Source organism: Populus nigra, chromosome 18 (genome assembly GCF_951802175.1).
Source record: "Populus nigra chromosome 18, ddPopNigr1.1, whole genome shotgun sequence".
NCBI lineage: Eukaryota > Viridiplantae > Streptophyta > Magnoliopsida > Malpighiales > Salicaceae > Populus > Populus nigra.
Window position 1 is genome coordinate 3,381,527 of NC_084869.1, and position 19,084 is coordinate 3,400,610.

Consider the following 19,084-nt stretch of genomic DNA (forward strand, 5'->3'; position numbering starts at 1 on the left):
ATTTTAAATGATACGAAAGTGGAGGCATCAATGATAAACTCTTGATCTTCTCTGGTTAGTTAATATATAATATATAATTATTATTCTTGAACGGATTATGCATCATGACCAAGTCTCTACTGCCATCCTTTTATTCTCCTTGTGCAGAACATATTTTATAATCCCATAATGCAGGTATTATGATCAACAAATCTGCTTTATTTTTCAAGAGAGGTTAATTATAGGAGGATTATTATTATTATTATTATTATTATTATTATTATTGGGCATTTGGAAGATTTATGTGGTTCTGGTTTTGTGCTTAATAAACGGGGATGCAAGATTAAAAAAAAAGAGTCATTGTGATGCTTGGACTAACTGTTTAAAATCTAATTAAAGAAAAATTAACTAAACATCTGCACATTAACAAAACCTAATTTTTTTTAAACCATATAGCCCAAACTACTTCCCCCTACACCGACTTGAAGCCCGTGCATAAGTTAACCATGTAGCCACGTGGTGTAATCTTATTGCGCCTTGAGAAGATCCCCGTGTCACCTGTTAAGGATAATATATCCTAGTACCAAAAAAAAGAGAGGAAGGGAACAAAAGATTCTTCTTGAAATTATATTTTTTAAAAATGTTTCTCGTGAATTGATATTTCAAAGTCACAAACAACTAATTACAAGAGCTAAGATAAATCAGGAGCCAGCCACGTGTTACTCAAAGCAGCCAATATGACTTTGGTGACGCAGGTGGTGTCTCACCGGCAACACCAGGTGGTCCCAATCGAACTTAATTTTTTTACTGTAGAAAGGAATCTTTGATCAACGGCCTAGATCTTGTGTGAAGCATAAAGTTACAAGAAATGCAAATCACTATACTATTTTTCAATGGCTTACCAATCCCAACATCCGAACTCCAAGTCTTGCTAGTTAGTCCTTCAACTTAAAGGTGAAATTATAATTTATTTAAGAAGTTGTGTTGAATAAATTTATTTTTTAATATATATATATATATATATATATATATATATATATATATATATATATATATATATATATATATAGCATAGTCTTGTAATATTCACTTAATTTCAATGTTGAAATCATATTTAAGAAATTAAGAAGTTGTGCTGACTAAATTGATTGTTTTAAAATAATTAAAATGATTATAATTTATATTAAAATTTAATTTTCATACAATAATGTAATAGTTAAATATAAATACGATGGTGTTGATTCGAATTATTCAATCCATATATATTACGGGCAAGTCTTGCAAAATAAAAATGAAAATGGAGTCTTTCTTACAAATATTAATGGATTATATTAATCTTAATCTACAGTAATTATATCCATTTCTTTAATTAAGGACCAATAAAAATAAAAAAGGGTTAATATCTATAGACTCAAATCCTCAACCAATATTAATAACCAAACAAACCCTATGAATTTATGGAGTTTATTTGTAAATCCTAAGTTAGGCTTAAATGAAAATTAATTACTTTGTTATCTTTGACTTCTCATTATATAATTTTTAAAAGGACATTTATGAATATCTTATTTGTCAAGCTGTTTAATACCTTGTTAAAAAATCTTGAAAAATTTTAAAACAAGATTAATATAATACTTAAATGTAGTAGTGTTTGATATTGTAGTAGCAGTTATTTTTTAAAGTGATTTTTTATTTGAAAACATATTAATATTTTTTAAATTTATTTTTAATATCAATATATTAAAATAATCTATAAAAATTAAAAAAATAAAAACACTTTCTAATTTTTTTAAAAAAACATAGTAACGCTGCTAAAACAAACGGCTCTATAAGTTATAGGACTGACTTAGCAAGTCCTTCAGAAATTGGTGACAGCTTTGAAAGTTGATCCAAAGCAAGAAACTGATTTGATAGATAAAAAAAAAAAAACCCTTCTATTTCTGACACTCAAAGTTGCCATAAAAAACCAGTCTGTGTCCCCATCTGTTACTCTTTTGTCCTTCTCTCCCTTCTTTGCTTTCTCAGCTTAAAGAAGCAAGCAAACATCATTTTTCTCTCGTGTGTTCTTCTTTGTAGTTGAGAGAATTAATTATTTGGTTTGAATTGAAGGAAAGTTGTGTAAGTTCTTGATTGGCTCAGTGATGGAGAGAGATTTCCTAGGTCTGGGTACGATAAATAATCCTCTTACAATCAAAGAAGCGACCACTGATACTCCCAACAAGGATTCTGGTATGCTACCATAGTTTCATGTCTCTTTTTGTTGAATTCTTTCTTTTCTTTTTTATTCCAAATTATATCCAACCTTGTGTCGTGCACTGATATTTCTATCTTAATAATAACCCTAAGCAATATCCTTATATTCTTTTTTTTTTTGTTGGATATATTGTGATTCTTGAGTTTGCTCTCCTGGTTGCTCATAAATAGAGAAAATGAAAGAGAGAAGGAGTGTTTTTCTCTTCTTTTCGACCTAATTCTTATCTTTCCTATCTCGGTGTGCGTTTGTTTGGTTTCTTGAGTTCCATGTCGAGATGGGTTTTGCGTTTCTTCTCTTTCCTTGGAGAACTAGTTATATGTGGAGGTGAAACTGCAATTAACCCTTTTCTTTTCGTTTTTTTTTTTTTTAATTTTTGGGGTTTGTTTTCTTTTATTTTAGATTTCTGAGGAGTCAAACGAGGGCTAAGCACATGCTTTTTCTTCCTTCAAGAAGAAACCTCGTGGTGAAAACTAATAAAAAATAAAAATTAAAAGTTTAGGGCACATGGTACAAATGTTAGAAGCGAATGGTACAATCACTTTAAAGGGAGTGTGGTGTTTTTTTTTTCTTTTTTAATATAGGAATATTAAAGTCACGAGTACTTAGGCGTTTAATTTACTACTGCTCGTTTTTTTCCCCAAAGGTGGCCTTGGAATCAGATTTTTCTCCATTAACTTGTGGTGAGTGCTAACTTGCGTATGGGCGGTGTGTTTCACTTGTGGGTCAGGTCAGAGGGTCAAATTGATTGGCGTTCTTGTATTGCTTGGAGTTGGAGACTTGGTTGTTGAAACATGGCTTTTCTATTATTATTATTATTATTATTATTATTATAGTAATTATCATATTCAGTCTACTTTCTTGACTTTTCAAGCTTGGTTGTGTTGGGGTAAGAAAATAAGAATAAGATAATGTTTTTGATAACATGCACATGAGCTGTTAAATGTAATAATATAAAGGTTCATCTTCAGTTTTGCCTTAAAAAAAATATAAAAAAATTGTGTTTTTAATGGTAGTGGCAGACAGATACAATGTGATTGAAATATGTCCGTATCAGGTGGGATTAAAATGTTTTTTTTTTTGGTTTTTATAACTTTAAAATGTGCTTATTCTGATAAGCAGCAGTGCTTGCTCAGGTGCAACCAACTTGTTCATTAAAATAATCGCAAATGTAACATGGGGCATGAGGCTTAATTGTTGTAGCCCATGGTTTTGAATATTTTAGAGGCTTCATTGTTTTATTTTTTACTTTGAATGCAAGCTCGTGAGATCATCAATTCTTCTCTTTCACAGTCTTTATTGAAAGGTATCATTAAACAATTCCCTTTAGATGCTTAATTATTGGATTTAAATTATTGTTTATTCATGTGTGTGCTCTGTGTCGTGTGCCTGTCTATAGTTGTTTCCGTGTAAAAAGTTTTAATAATATTTTTCAACCTCGCCCGCATACGATTTCTCTTTGATTATATCAAGATTCTTTATAGCCATATTGTTAATGTAATCTACAGTTCTATTTCAATGAACAGTGGCTGGCAAATTTCTATTCGGTTCTTGGTTTTGAGTGTTTAAAATATATTTTATTTATTTTATCAGATCAGATCTTAAGTTTAATTGGAGATTACAATCATTAACACAGCTAATAGGACATCTTTGCCAAATTTCTTTGGTGTTGCAGTAGCCATGAGAGGTTCAGGGATGCAGTGGTCTTTCTCAAACAAGGTTTCTGCCATTCCTCAATTCTTGTCATTCAAGTCTTCTCTGGAAGATAAACCAAGAAGGGCTGTTCATGATCCTGTAGCATCTTCCTCTGGCCTTATGTCTATTTCAACTGCTGATGCTTTTGATTCTAACCAGAAAACATACTCTGGCTTGGTTCAGGTTTGTTGCTAATTCCCTTCTTCAGGGTATAAAGACCACTTATATTCCCTTCTTCCGAGTAAATGGATATGAAGTGGTGAAAGTCTTAACCTTCTTCAGGATCAATATATGTTTTTATTTTGTTTTGCTGATTGTTTGACCATTGCCTTCCTTCTACAAATTGTAGAAAAACTTGGCTATTGATAAACAACCTGGAAACCATTATCCTGTGACAACCTATGGTACACAGCAGTTCGATGCCTATTCTGTTAATCGGCCACAGGATACGAGGATGTTCTCAATCTCCGGCCAACAAAATCAAACAATCACCGTTTCTATGAGCTCCCCCATCCTGCAGTCCCATTTTCCTCCCACAGGACATAATATTCTTACTAATTCAGTAGTCCCAAAACCTCTGGGAGGAGTTCCAGTCATAACCCCTCCATCTGCTCTTCCCCCTCCGAGTTCGATCATTGGCACCACTGATCTTAGGTATCTCAAAGTCTGTTTCTTTTTTCTACGTGCTGTTTTATTCAATAATCCCTTGGACATGGCCGGAACTGGAAAGTTAAACTTGAATCTGTTTTGTAGGGATGGTACTAAATCCTCTGGAGCACCTGCTCAGTTGACCATATTCTATGCTGGTTCAGTGTGCGTGTATGATGATGTTTCTCCTGAGAAGGTATCTATCCACTGATCAGAGCGTTTTGAATCTTTGAAGTTTATTTTTTTTTTCCAGCGGAGGTGGATTATTATTATTATTATTATTATTATTCATTTATTTATTTCATTAATAATTTACTGTCTATCCAGGCTCAGGCCATTATGTTTTTGGCTGGAAACGGTGGGTCTTCTGGAACTTTGAACAAGCCAATCTCTACGCCTCAAGCACAGGCACCAATTCGTAGACCACCTGTCGGCGATATTTTTGCTGGGAACAAAAACAACACTACGGCTCCAATCTCATGCATTCCCAGCCCTATTTCCGTGACCTCTAGTAACACCAACGATTTAGCAACAGTTAAGCCAGTAGTATCTTTAGCTTCTTCTGTTAAACAAACAGAACCCCCCAAACCACTTAATTCACCAGGGCCTACTTCTGCCACGCTTGTTCCAGCAGGTATGACATTGTTGGCTTTGTCCATGCTTTACTTTTAAAATCTATGTTTCATACAATTATTGAGTATGTTTATGATAAATTGATAGTATTATGATGGAAAATCGCTTTTCTCTTTGCAGTGGCTGTACCTCAGGCTCGTAAAGCATCGTTGGCTCGGTTTCTGGAGAAGCGCAAGGAAAGGTTTGTAGCTGTGACTTCAATCTATGGCAATAACTTGACTCAGTTTTCCATCAGATGTTAAAGGCTCGTCTTGATCAGGGAACTATTAAAAAAATAAAATGCTTTTGATGGCCGTCAAACCCCAAGGGGCAATGTTGGCAGAAAAGATAATTTGAAACGATGTGAAAGAAAAGACATGGTCATTGAGGATATCATGGGGGGAAAATGAGAAATCATGCTTTTAGGATCTGATTCTAACTAATAATAGAGTTTTTTCATATTTTTTTCTGTCACTTTGGTGCTGGTACTTAGTTTCATGCTAAAATGATATTCTGTGGGTGCATGCAGGGTGACGCAAACTTCGCCATATAATGTAAGCAAGAAGTCTCCCGAGAGTGGTTCCCATGGATGTGATGGTGCAAGTTTATCTATGAATTTCTCTAGCTCTTTCCCTCTCCCAGCCAGCAACTAGCAGTGAAAACAGGCCGGGGACTCTGACCGAAGGGATTGAAACCGAAGTATAAGAAAGAGTGATCTTCAACGTCTATTTTCTGTTCTAAGTTGTAAGCTCAATTCTTTTAAGGAGATAGAATCTTTACTTTAGATATATGGTTCTTATTATTAGTAGAAATTTGGTAAATTTTGTTTATGATAAATGTTTTAATCCGACAACACCCTAGACCACTTGTAACTTGTCTTAGCTTCCATTATGCTGTAAAAGTAGCATTTCTCATAGTGGAAGATATTTCTATATTTCCGTCTCTTTATTTCTAGTTCTACATTTCAATGGAGCAGTGCATTTTTCCAGTAGATGTCCCAAAAGCTACTGGAGAGGTTCATCATTAAATCAGCAACTGCAAGCGGAGAGGTTCATCATTAAATCAGCAACTGCAAGCTGCAATCTTCCACATTGTATTCTGATAAGATTTTTCTTTTCTTTTCTAGTGGGGAAGAGGTTCAAGACCAATTACGTTATCTCATGAGCCAAAGAGGAAGAGTTTTTCCTTCGTTTTAGCTTTTTCATATTTTAGCAGACCATTACCACCTTTTCTCAACATGCATCAATATCTGTTACAATCAGCTTCATTTCAACTGCTAACCTACGGGATATTTTGATCATTTCGAATTTCAACCATTAAATTTATGGCCAAGGAGAGGGACCCTTTTGGGACGGCGTGGCCACTTGCTGCATGCCTGTCAATTTCGGATGGGACTACACTAGAGCGATTTGACGCCATTGTTAGCAAATGAAGAATGCAGAAGATGCCGACCAAGAAACCATTTTCATATCGCATCCAGCAGGAGCCACAATCTTCCCCAGAATCAAGGAAGATGGTGATGTATATACCTGCTGCATGGCTTCATCAGGATTCACTTGTTTTGGTGGGCAAGGTATGGCACGGAATGCAAGTCCAATTTCTTTCCCATGAGCTCCCATCTTTAGTTTCTGACGCACTTCCGCTTGAAAGGTGTTTAGTACTTCTATACATAACAATTAAAATCTTTTCAAACACATCCCTTTATGAAGCTTTATTTATTTTGGGTCGGGGAGAGAATCGAATCAAACTCTCTATAGTTAAAAGGGATTTTAGGCTTTAAAGTGAATACTGATGGTGGAAGCAAGGGGAATCCACAGGTAGAATTTTTAGGGCTTTTGCCTGCAAAAGAGGTGCTTGCCCCTTCGTGAAGGCATAACTATGGGGTTATTATCCACGGCTTTGAGTTAGCATGGGAAAAGGGCTACAGGAAAGTGATTTCCAGACAGTAGTTAGCTAGCCTGTTGCTTTAAAAAACTTGGTCTGGAGACTCGAATGCTCCCCTTCTTTGCGAAATTCACTTCACCAACTGTATACATAGAGGGTACTGCATGTGCTGATCGGCTTGCTAGATATGCAGCTGCTACGGATAATGATTAAGATAAAATGGTAGTGATTGTTTTTTAAAATATTTTTTTTGTTTATATTAAAATAATATTTTTATTTTATTTTTTAAGAATAACTTTTTATATCAATACATCAAAATAATTTAGAAATATTAAAAAATATTAATTTAAAATAAAAAAATAAAAATTTTTAAAATATAAAAATAAATTTTTAAAATAACTTGATTGGGCATGATTTCTCTTTGTTTTGGGCAGATAATACGAGGCTTCCAACGGTTCATAGTGTTTGTATTGTGTGGGTGTTGCTGTGTCTTGAGCCTTTGGCTTTGCCCTCTTTCATTACCAAAAATTGTAAAAGGATTTTAGGCTATAGTCTATAGAATGAAGATGGCTTTTTTATTGAAGATTCGTAAAATTAGTTAAGATGTATATAAATTTATATACTCAAATATTTATATTAATAATAATAATAAAAAAAATAACTCTCTTATGATATCTAAATCACCACCAATTTATTGGGGTTTAATTTATCATGAGTCATTCTCTAGGCTAGAATGAAAGGTGTCAAAAAAACATTTTTATCATGCAATATTAGTGAATATACACTTAATTATGTTATAATTGATAGAATGATGTTTATATATATATATATATATATATATATATATATAAACTCTCAATCTCTCACTTTTTTTGAAAATTCGATTATGACAAACTTTATTATTCCATTACTTGTAATTATCATTTGTCATCTCCCAATGACGTAAAAGGAATACAGTCATGCTAAGATTTGGCTATTGGTGTTACTCGATTTCATAAAATTTTCTGTAAATTGTATCAATTTTTTTTAATATAAAAAGAATTAAAAATACATGGATGTTGTTAATATCTTTTCTATATGCTGGAAATATTTTTTATTATGAGTTAAAAAATTAATATATACAAAGTAAATCTTTTAAAATATAAAAAAATAACAATTTTAATTAATCAGAACTACGAGTTAACTTAATAACATTATTTTTTTAAAAATAATTTTATTTGAGGTTATTTCACTCAATGCACATAAGAAGTGAGAGCGAGTATTATGTTCATTGAGATTGCAATATATTATATACGAGGGTAATAATGTCATTATACATGATAGTTGAACATGAATTAAAAATGTAATTTTTCAAATAACGGAGATAAAACGAAAAAACAATCAAGAGACTCAATGTGATTTTTCCGTTAGTTAAATTACTTACTTTGCATGTCTTTCTAAAATATTCTTTTATATATCAAAAGTATTATAATTTAAGAATTATGTTTCATCACGATTAACTTCTTAGATTTCTCTATACAAATTCAATAATCTTTTTTTTTAAAATCGCATCACTTATTATTTTCCATTTTAAGTTCATATGAATTATTTCATTTAAGGTTTCACTGAAAAAAATTACTTTCTTCCATGCAATGAACTAATTTGTGATTATTTTATGGTGTTAAAACCTAGATGTTTTCTTCAATTATTTTAATATCTTATAATTAATGTGTCTTTGTTTTATTAAATTTAATTATTTATCATGTATAAATCTACAATGTATTTACAAATCACAATGTGTGTGTATATATATATATATAAACTTATAAAATAGTTGCATTATTTATTTTTAAGAGAAAAAAAATCCTCAAACCCACTAGAACCCAATGTCAGGCAATGTAATTTAATGTCTGTTTGTTTTTATGTTTTAAAAATATTTTTTAAAAAAATTAATTTTTTTAAATTAATATTTTTTAATGTTTTCATATTATTTTGTTGTGTTGATATCAAAAATAATTTTTTAAAAATAAAAGATATTATTTTAATGCATTTTCAAATAAACACTTTAAAAAACAACCATTATTAGACTCTCATTCACTCCCTAGCCTACTTTATCTTGACTCAATTGAGAACTAAATTGAGAATCAAGAAATAGGTAGAGGATCTGCTTGTTGTTTCCCACTATCATGATTTGAAAATGTTTGGGAATGTGATGTAAACCATGTTTCATCAAATTTTTTTTAAAAAGTTTGGCTTAAATTTATTTATTTTTATGTTTTCAGATCATTTTGATGTGCTTATATTAAAAATAATTTTTTAAAAATAAAAAAAATTATTTTGATATATTTCTAAATAAAAAACACTTTAAAAAACAACTACTATTACGCTGCTAAATACACATAAAACATGTTTAAAACAAAAGCGGAATTTGGAAGTGTGGTAGAAGTTATTTTTTAAAGTGTTTTTCATTCAAAAACATATTAAAATAATATATTTTTTAAAAAATTATTTTTATCATCAATACATTAAAATAATTTGAAAACATAAAAAATATATTAATTTAAAAATAAATAAATAAATAAATAAATAAATAAATAAATTTAAATTTTTTTAAAAATACTTTTTCGAAGTGCAAAGCACTGCCTTAGCAGTAGAAGGTTCTAAGTGCTCACTCGCTTTCTAGATTCTCCGTTGATAAAGAAAAAAGAAAGAAAGAGAAGCATATAATATTATTCCAAATGGATGCCGCTAAAATAACAGAACTCAAACACTTTATTGATCAGTGCAAGACTTGCCCTTCAATTCTCCACTCCCCATCTCTTGTTTTCTGCAAAGGTATGAATTTCCTACCTCTATCTCTCTAATCATCTTAGTATTTTTTGTTTCTTGTCTTGAGGATGTATTAGTGTTTTGTTTTATTTTGATGTGTTTGCAGCCTAGGTGCTCGAGTTCCTCCAGAGACAAAACCGGTGAGGCATGGTTCCTTCACTTCTAGTTTATAAATTTTTATTTTTTTTTAGCATGCTTTTGCTTCTGGGTTATGTAATAATGCAGAAATCTTCTGGCTCCATAGGATTTCGACTTATATTGTTGTCACAGGAAATGAGCTGTAACTTCATCTCTTGTAGTTGCATATTGTTGAAGTATTTTGAAGGATGGTTTTCTATACTAATTTACTGGGAAGATGAGGAGTCTTTTCCATTTTCTTATGATCATTTCTTGAAATGGAAACAAATGAGGAAAAAAAGAGAAAAGTTACAATTTTTGAACAGAATATATATACAAACTTTACAATTTTTGAACAGAATATATATACAAACTAATCAATGTACTACAGAAATTTCTCGTAACTGATGAAATATTGAGCTGTAAATGATAATATATGGAGTTATTAAAATAGAGGAAAAAGTGAAGTATTCTGTAGTTGAAACATTTCATTAATCTCTTCCTTTCCTTGCGATTTTTACTCTGGAACATCACGCTGTCTTTTATTTCATAAAGAATGTCTTCTTCTTTAGTATTTTTTCTATACTGTTTGATTCTCTGGCAGAAATAGTGCTTCTGGGTTTTGGACTCTAGCCTTGTGGATTATGAGTTCACGTGTCCATAACTTACTTGGCACAAGAGAGAGATCAGTAGCACTCATTCTTTTTTATTATGACTATCGAGCTTTTTTTTTTAAGATTTTTTTTTTTAATAGCTTGAAGGGTAATTTGCCTTTTACTTGTTCATATGGAAATAGTTATGTGCTGATAGAAGCATGCTCTTATGCAGGAGAAAGGTGATATTAACATGTTTGACTCTGGGGAATGCTATGATTCCAAAAGACCAATTGAAGATGATGATGATGATATTGTTGAGTCTGATATTGACTTGGATAATACTGATGTTGTGGAACCTGATAATGATCCTCCACAAAAGGTGATGGAAAGTGTCTATTGAGTTCAACCACTCATATTTAGTTGGTACAGAGGCCTTTATAATGTCTTATACATCGGCTAAGCATACATGTTTTGTGATTACAGATGGGAGATCCTGCAGTTGAAGTTACAGAAGAAAAGCGGGATGCTGCTCAAACTGAAAAGGCAAAAGCTATGGATGCAATTTCTGAAGGTACACCATAGGCCTTCGCAATTAGATTTTCTGATTGAGATTTATCCCATAGTGTTCCTTGCCAAGTTTTGTCTTACTTTCCAGGTAACCTGGATGAAGCCATAGATCATTTAACAGAAGCCATCATGTTGAATCCAATTTCAGCTATATTATATGCCACGCGAGGTACGTTTTCTTTTTTACAAAATGATATGTTATCTAATTTGAAATCCAATTTTCAGTTCTCATTTGATGCCTGGCCTTACCCTGTTACTTCATTGTTTTCTCAATGTCCTAAGATGCCTTTTATTTTTCCAGCTAGTGTCTTTGTTAAACTGAAGAAACCTCATGCTGCAATTCGTGACGCTGATGCTGCTCTGGCAGTAAGTCTGTGGCTGAGTCCTTTCCACAACCTATTTTGTACAGGCAGCTGAAAAGTTTTAAGATTTTAGATTAATCAGTTGTTATATGTCTGTATTTATCCCATTGGAAAAACATGACTTACAGAGGTGAGTTTTATTCATTAGATCAATCCAGACTCTGCAAAAGGATATAAAGTACGAGGTATGGCCAGAGCCATGTTAGGCCAATGGGAACAAGCAGCAAGTGAGCTGCAAATGGCATCAAAGTTGGATTATGATGATGAGATTGGTTCAGTGCTGAAAAAGGTAATCTGCCGTTCTGTATCATGAGTTGGTACAGTAAATGTTTTCTGATAGTACAATTAAATCCACAGGTTGAACCTAATGCACGCAAAATTGAAGAGCATCGCATAAAATATGAACGCCTGCAGAAAGAAAGGGAGCTAAGGAAAGCTGAACGTGAAAGAAAACAAGAAGCTGAACCCGAAGTAAGTTTATTTTTTTCCTTAAAAAATCTAATAGTTGTACTTTTCTTGTTCATTGGGATGAAAAATAATTACTCTTTTTGTTAACCTACACTTGTTTCTTATCAGAAAGTTTGTGTTTATGATGCATATGCTTCATTCAAGCTAATATATGACAGTTCACAAGTTTAGTGAAAAGATAACGGCTGCTCTTGAGTGATTCATGAGCATTTTGGGTCAAGTTATAGCTGATGTTAATTGGAAGAACTGGCAACCCAAAGTCACCAATGAAACAATACTCAGGCAAAACTTGAAATTAGTCTATAATATTCTCGCATCATTTAATATGGCTGGCTATCCCCTATTCATATGAATTATTGATTCTTATCTAAGTTTTTCTATTTATGATTTCATGAAATTTTTCTAGATACTCGTTTATAGGACAAGCAAATGCTAGTCAGATCAGCAAGATTAATCAACAAAGTTGATTTGACCTATCACTTTGATTTATTATCATGCAGGGAAATAGAGTTAAAGGTATATTCTAGGTTTGTAATACGGGCATTTGAATAGAAATAACATAAGTTCAAATTAGTAGATTTATCTCATGCATGCTCACGAGTGCTTAGACTTCTTTGGCAGTTATTATAGAAACTGATGCTATACAACCAACACTGCTTTCTCTTATTCCGCATGGTTTTCTAAATTATTGTTTGTTTGTATTTGATTGCTGTGTACTGAAATACCCTTGATTCAATGCAGGAAAGAGAAGCCTTATCTGCTCTGAATGAAGGTATGGGTTTCTATTCTCTTGTGTCTCGTCTGCATTGTGCGCGTGCACACACAAGCAATCCAGCAGTGCATCAGACAAAATTTTCATTTTGGATCAAGTGATGCTAAATTTAACATGATTTCACAGAATGGAGTTCACACTTTTAGGCATTGGAATATCTATTCCCTGAATCATTCCTCTGCGGATGGTAGTTTGGTATTATTACTCTTAGTACCGAGTACTTATCTAGCCAGTGTTTAGATTAAGCACTTCTGGGTCAGTCCTACCTTTTTTGAAACATCACACGTCCCTCCTCAGTTTAGGGCATTTATTTCTTCTTCTTCTTCTTCTTCTTTGTTGGGGCAGAGGGTGGTTTGTATTGGTGCAACCAGGAAGAAGAAATTCATGGATAATCAGGGCCTTTTTCTTTAAGTGATTAAATAGCATAAAAGAATGTTAACAGCGAACAGACTTGCTCTTTGCCAGATGTCTCCAGTCTTCTTATGTCATTTCTTTTCTTGTGTTTGGTTTATGTATGTGTCAAGTGTTGTAGTTCTTCTGTCATTTAGTGTATTGCTGTAATTGTCTGTGTTTTGGTATATTTTTCATCAGTTTTTGATGTCCAGCATCAATAACTTACGTATATTTGTCATGCATAAGTTAAAGTACAGTGAAGGGTGAGAGAATAATCATAGTAACATTGTTAGGGCAGAACCAGGAGCGGTGAAATATGTGAACATAGAGAAGCCGTTGCTTGCTCTTAAGTATGTTTATCTAAAAGAGTTAATGATAGTCATTTGTTATGTTTTTGACCACCATAGTTATTGAAGAGTCAAAAGAGACAAGGATATCTCTTGTAACCTTCTGAGTGGAGGAGATCACCTGATAAAGTTCTTAGATATACTTGTCATTTTTATGGTGTTTGAAGGAGAATGGTGTCTATAGGTCACCTTATCATTGTTTTTTTATTTTTTTATATGAACAGGGCAAGTTATAGGCATTCATTCTGCTAGGGAACTAGATCCCAAACTGAATGCTGCATCAAAAACTTCTCGCCTTGCAATCTTGTACTTCACGGCAACATGGTGTGGGCCATGTCGTATGATTTCTCCCATTTTCACAAGCTTAGCTGCAAAGTACCCGAAAGTTGTTTTCTTGAAAGTTGACATAGACGAGGCAAGGGATGTTGCTTCAAGCTGGAATATCAGCAGTGTTCCTACCTTCTACTTTACAAAGAATGGCAAGGAGATTGACAAGGTTGTGGGGGCTGATAAAAATGGACTGGAAAGGAAAATTGAACAACATGCAGGCTAGTCTCGAGCTAATCTACTGCGAGAGCATTGTATGTGTTTTCGGTAATCAAACTTAACAACGATATTAAGACGTGAGAAATGTATGAGATTATTATATTTTTAATAGAACTGACATGCTCAAGCTATGCTTCTTTTGGGATTTATACTTGTTTGTACGGACAAAGCATAATAATTATGGTTTTTCTATCGAAGTCCTAGTTGAGTCTCCAAATAAGGTTGGGAACTTGGTATGGAAGCTATCCTGATTTAAGTATGGTAATGATATAGCAGTGAGAATACATTTTGTTCATGTTGAAAAATGTTTATTTATGTTCATAAGAATAATTACATTTGTCATTGCCTTAATTTCCATTTCTAAGAGCAACAAAAAACAAAGAGCTTCGTTGTTTGAAAATCCCACCATGCTTTGCATGCTTCCATGATTTCCAATTATGTTCTAAATAAGCAAACAAGAAATCCCTAAACATTCAACTACATAATGGTCATAGTATATGGATTATATATTGTATGAGTCATGGCCTAGAGTTTAAGACAATGCGTTGATTCCGAACAAAAACAAATGCAAACGGCAGAACAACAGTAAAAAAGGCAGCTTCATTTCCTCTGATTGTTGGAGTAGAATCTAAGAACCAGGTAGAAGAAGAATCGGTAAAGAACTCCCCAAGCTAACAAGATAGCAATGTCATACCAAATACTGTCCATCTTAATATCCATAGAGAATAGAATATCTTGCCCAATCAGCATGCAGTTTGGCTCTAATTTTGAGTCATTATGCAGTTGGCTGAGTCTGATCTCTCCGAGAGGGCCTGGTGAAAGTTCTGAAGGGTTCCCTGAATAGCATCTTGAGCCTTTAAACTCATTTGATAGCATTCCCTCGAAGGGATATTTAATTGCAGATATGTAATGGAGCCACCTCCAGTAGACAGGTATCTGCAAGCGCTTCAAAAAGAACCCACAGGTCAGGAAGAATAGAGCAGTTGTCGCAATCACGACGGCATAACCTGTGATGTAACTCGGGACAAGCGCGCTAACAAGCATCACACAGGCATTAGTAGTTATGAGGGATGCATAAAGAATCAACCAAAAGTTGAAGAGATTGCTTTTCAGATGAAGCAAGAATCTGGTGATGGCAGCAAAAGTCAAGCCTTGTACAGCGAAAAAAGGGAGATACACTATGAGTGAGGAGATGACATAGGAAGAAGCGCGGTAGGAATTGTGGGCGGTTTCTCTGATGAAGATGAACCTTTCTTGGATGAAAGTTGGGACAGCATCATTGGATGAAAAGAAAACAAGACAAACTGCGAAGATGTAGAAATTGAGAAGCCTGTTAATGTCTTGGAAAGATGGATGACCCAGGTTCTTGAAAAGTGAGGATAGAATGAGTGCCATAACAGCTAATACGATCTCTCTCGAGAGGAAAAGCTCAGGAGTGCGAACCACGTTAAGTACTGTGCGCCATGAAAGAACTGCTACCTCCCGGAGCCATGGGTTTGCAAATTTAGGACCGTGATCTGACTCATCAAGCTCTTCCTCACAACTGAATTCTTCATAAGAAGGGGAATATGGGTCCAGCGAGGGGTTAGAAAATTCTGGGGGTTTTGGACGAGAAACAACATGCTGTGGTGTTGAGAATCGGCTTGAAGATTGGCTTCTTGGCCCAGTCAATGGTGTTTTCCCGGGTGTCCTTCCTGGAGTTCTCGCAGGAGTCCATGACGGTGCTCGGCGAGGAGTTCCTTTGATACCATGGTAGACCCAGACTGGAAACTCTTTGTAGAATTGAGAAGCCAAACGAGGATTATGAACACCACTTTGCATTGGTGTGCGTGCAGGTTTCCGTTCCAGGGAGTTGTCAAATTCCTCATCATCATCTTCGTCGTAGTAATCAAATTGACCAGAGTCCGCTTGAGATGTCATATCCCCTGTACCCGAGAATCCTTGGCTTCGGAGGCTGATGGCATACTTTGACAGAGGGGTCTTCATGTAAGGAGTACGTGGTGTCCTGGAAGTTCTTGGTGTTTTGCGGACTGGTGTCTGTGCCGCTTGATCCGGTTTGATACCATCGCGTTGGTAAAACACAAGGGGATCAAGTCCCACGGTTGATTCATCATACTCCTTGATCACGTCCAGGAAATACTCAATGCTGTTTTCACCATCAGGAAGAGGCCTTCCAAATCTAGAAAGATAGTTAGGAAGAGCAACTGGGCTTCCCATATATATCAGTCTTCCCCTGTTTGCATAATTTGATGTCTTAGCAAGCAAGATGTAATAATACTAGCGGAGAATCTGATGGATACAATTCCAGGGTTTTATAGGAATTGAGTTTTTCAAGCATTTTACCTTGCAAGAATCGTGATACGGTCCAAGAGCATTTGAATCCTGAAAGATGGCTGGTGGATGGTCATCAAGATTATACTACCACCCCGAGCAATGTCCTTCACCTTTTCAACCACACTGTAAGCACCTGTAGAATCAAGACCAGAAGTAGGTTCATCAAGGAACAGCAGGGATGGCTTATGGATAATATCAATTCCTATAGACACCCTTCGCCTTTCCCCTCCTGACACTCCTCTGTTTCCCTCGTTTCCAATATACGTATGTGTTGCACTCTGCAGAACCAAATATGCTACTAACTTCAAGTTTATGCTCACATAATGTAGTACATGTCTCGGTGACTGTGTGTGTGATCAGGAAGAAGAAGTCATACCGTTAAACCCAGTTGGTGAAGGAGCTCATGGACTCTTTTCTTCTTCTCAGCCCTGGAAACTGAAGGAGGAAGTCTGACTTCAGCTGCGAACATAAAGGTCTCAAAAACTGTCAACATGGGGAAGAGCTGGTCATCTTGCATTACGTACGATGAAATCATCTTCATGTAGCTTGTAGTTACCTGCACATAAGATGCCTTATATATAACCATGTTGTTGAAAAAAATCAAAATATTTTCAAGATTGAATGAGAGGTATAGTAGATAACACCAACCGGTTTTCCATCTATCCGAACAGATCCCTGGAGACTCCCTCTTGCAATTCGACCAGCAATGGCGTCAAGAAAAGTGGACTTCCCAGCACCACTAGGCCCCATAATAGCCATAACCTCACCCCTTATAGCCTGTCCAGAGATATCATTGAGAAGACATGCTTCTTTGGTGATCCACACCCCGTCTTTCTTCTGCTTTTTCATGACACTATATGACAGGTTCTTGAACTCCAGGCCATGTCCTGCCATCATCTTCCGGGGTTCCGCTGGCACTCCATTTTTCTTACGTAATGCCGTTTTGTCCACGTCTAAGAGAGTCTCAAGATTGTTATTTGCATCTGACCGGCCTAGGTTCTTCATCGTCGATGGAGATCAGTGAGCACCTTTTGATCTTGTTTTTGGCTTAGCCAAAGATGGGTTTCAAGAATTCTTTGAGAACTGAAGTTGGAATTCTGGTATGCTATAAAAAGGTGAGGGACGAACCATGTGGATTGCAGACAAAATCGAGATGGTACAGCCTTTCTTTTTCTGGATTTAACCTCCCTTGTTTTCGTCATTAATTTGCCTTGATGTTTCCGGTGCTTGTTCTGTCTTCGTTACATCGTGCGCTAGAGACCAGCCTTTTTCTTTCGTTCTCTGTTTGTTTGTATGTTTCTTTTTCATCACCTTTGGCCTTTCAAAGAATAAAAGCCAGAGCCAGCAAAATTGTGACACAACTGGTTGGTGGGGGTCATGGACAGACCAATAAGATCCAGACAGAATAAATTTAATTCACTTTTCTAATTGTGTTTATTGTTTTTTTTTTTAAGAAACAAACTTCTAATTATGTCCTACAAATGCACCCCAAGCAACAGTTGGAAGTCGTTTCGCTAAGTTTCAAAAAGATGGGTAAATTTTATGGCTAATGTATTCATATAATTAAATAAATCTTGAAATATATGTGTAATTAAATGAAAAAAATAGTTGTTAATGTCAATTATGTAAATAAATATTGATAAAGATATCTAATATTGCAAAATAGGCCATTGATCTAATTGTATTTAATAACTTTGGTTTTTTACTAATTAAATATTAATAAAAATAAACATGCACATAAAAATAATTGAATAAAATTAAATTAAACAATATTATTTAAGGTTGCAAAGAGAAAAACAGGTACTAATATTAGAAAAAAATACCACAACCTTATTTGAAAGTTTTTGAAAAAAAGCATAAGTGGAGAGTTTTTGTAAAATTAAAATTCACAAAAACTTTTTTTCAAATAATTAAAAGTAGTGAATTTTTAAATTTAATTTTCTCTAATATTGATTATTAAAATTTATGTAAACTAGAAGTGGAAAAAATATTGCATTACTTTTATAAACAATTATACAAGATATTGTTATACCTATGCTTATTAATTAATCTTGAATTATTATACATATTTTGTTAGAAGTTGAAAATTAACTTAACAAAGGATATAGGTAATAAAAAGTGATAATGATGGAGAGTGAAAAACACCTTTTGATGAATTTTGTTACCAATATGTTATTATCCACCAAACTACTATTATTTATTTACTTTAACAAAATAGCATTGTTGAAACAAAGAACCACGCTTTAAAAAAATAATGAATGTCTTGTTAATAAGTTTGGAAGCACTTTAGAACTTGTGAGCGTAGAACCTTGACTGTCAATTCTACAATTAAAAAAATACCCTATAAAAATTAGAGAAGACATCATATGAATTGTGGAAAGGTAGAATATTTTTTTTAATAAATATCTCAAAAGTGTGAGGGTGTTTTGCAAAAGTGACAATACCTGATCCCTAAAGATACAACTAAAATTACGTATTGTATTTTTATTGGATATACTTACAATAATAATGCATATTGATTTCATATACACAAGTTAAATATTGATGATATTTATCTTAATAAAATAATAGAACTAAGAAATGTTACATTCCTTAAAGACATGTTTACATTCAAATGAGCACAAGAAATTTATTTACTTAAGAGGATGATTAAAGTAAGCTAAAGTACTCATCATCAAATAGAACATGAACTATCATTGACTAGCCAT

At 33.9% G+C, this 19,084-nt stretch overlaps 3 protein-coding genes across 5 annotated transcripts; 2 read left to right on the plus strand and 1 right to left on the minus strand.

The window, feature by feature from the left end:
* Positions 1 to 1,926: 1,926 nt before the first annotated feature.
* Positions 1,927 to 6,116, plus strand: LOC133678697 (protein TIFY 6B-like). Of its 2 annotated transcripts, none has more exons than XM_062101146.1 (7): positions 1,927 to 2,205; positions 3,903 to 4,105; positions 4,272 to 4,576; positions 4,676 to 4,766; positions 4,898 to 5,204; positions 5,324 to 5,384; positions 5,712 to 6,116. In XM_062101146.1, exons 1-7 carry the CDS (start codon positions 2,118 to 2,120, stop codon positions 5,833 to 5,835), a joined length of 1,179 nt encoding a protein of 392 aa, XP_061957130.1. In that variant the 5' UTR covers positions 1,927 to 2,117; the 3' UTR covers positions 5,836 to 6,116. The 2 variants fall into 2 exon arrangements, with proteins under 2 accessions (XP_061957130.1, XP_061957131.1); XM_062101147.1 differs by lacking the exon at positions 1,927 to 2,205 and adding an exon at positions 3,467 to 3,533.
* Positions 6,117 to 9,729: 3,613 nt separating this feature from the next.
* Positions 9,730 to 14,337, plus strand: LOC133677925 (TPR repeat-containing thioredoxin TDX-like). 2 transcript variants are annotated; one of them, XM_062100065.1, is made up of 10 exons: positions 9,730 to 9,880; positions 9,981 to 10,019; positions 10,820 to 10,966; positions 11,071 to 11,158; positions 11,243 to 11,323; positions 11,456 to 11,520; positions 11,665 to 11,805; positions 11,874 to 11,987; positions 12,726 to 12,756; positions 13,721 to 14,337. In XM_062100065.1, the coding sequence occupies exons 3-10, from the start codon at positions 10,838 to 10,840 to the stop codon at positions 14,047 to 14,049; spliced, it is 978 nt and encodes a 325-aa protein (XP_061956049.1). In that variant the 5' UTR covers positions 9,730 to 9,880; positions 9,981 to 10,019; positions 10,820 to 10,837; the 3' UTR covers positions 14,050 to 14,337. The 2 variants fall into 2 exon arrangements, with proteins under 2 accessions (XP_061956049.1, XP_061956050.1); XM_062100066.1 differs by having other exon boundaries at positions 9,769 to 9,880; positions 9,986 to 10,014.
* Positions 14,338 to 14,520: 183 nt separating this feature from the next.
* Positions 14,521 to 17,723, minus strand: LOC133677927 (ABC transporter G family member STR-like). Its single transcript, XM_062100067.1, has 4 exons — positions 17,025 to 17,723; positions 16,753 to 16,932; positions 16,386 to 16,654; positions 14,521 to 16,275 (listed from the first exon to the last, which is right to left on the minus strand). Exons 1-4 carry the CDS (start codon positions 17,379 to 17,381, stop codon positions 14,643 to 14,645), a joined length of 2,439 nt encoding a protein of 812 aa, XP_061956051.1. The 5' UTR covers positions 17,382 to 17,723; the 3' UTR covers positions 14,521 to 14,642.
* Between the last annotated feature and the right edge of the window lie 1,361 nt (positions 17,724 to 19,084).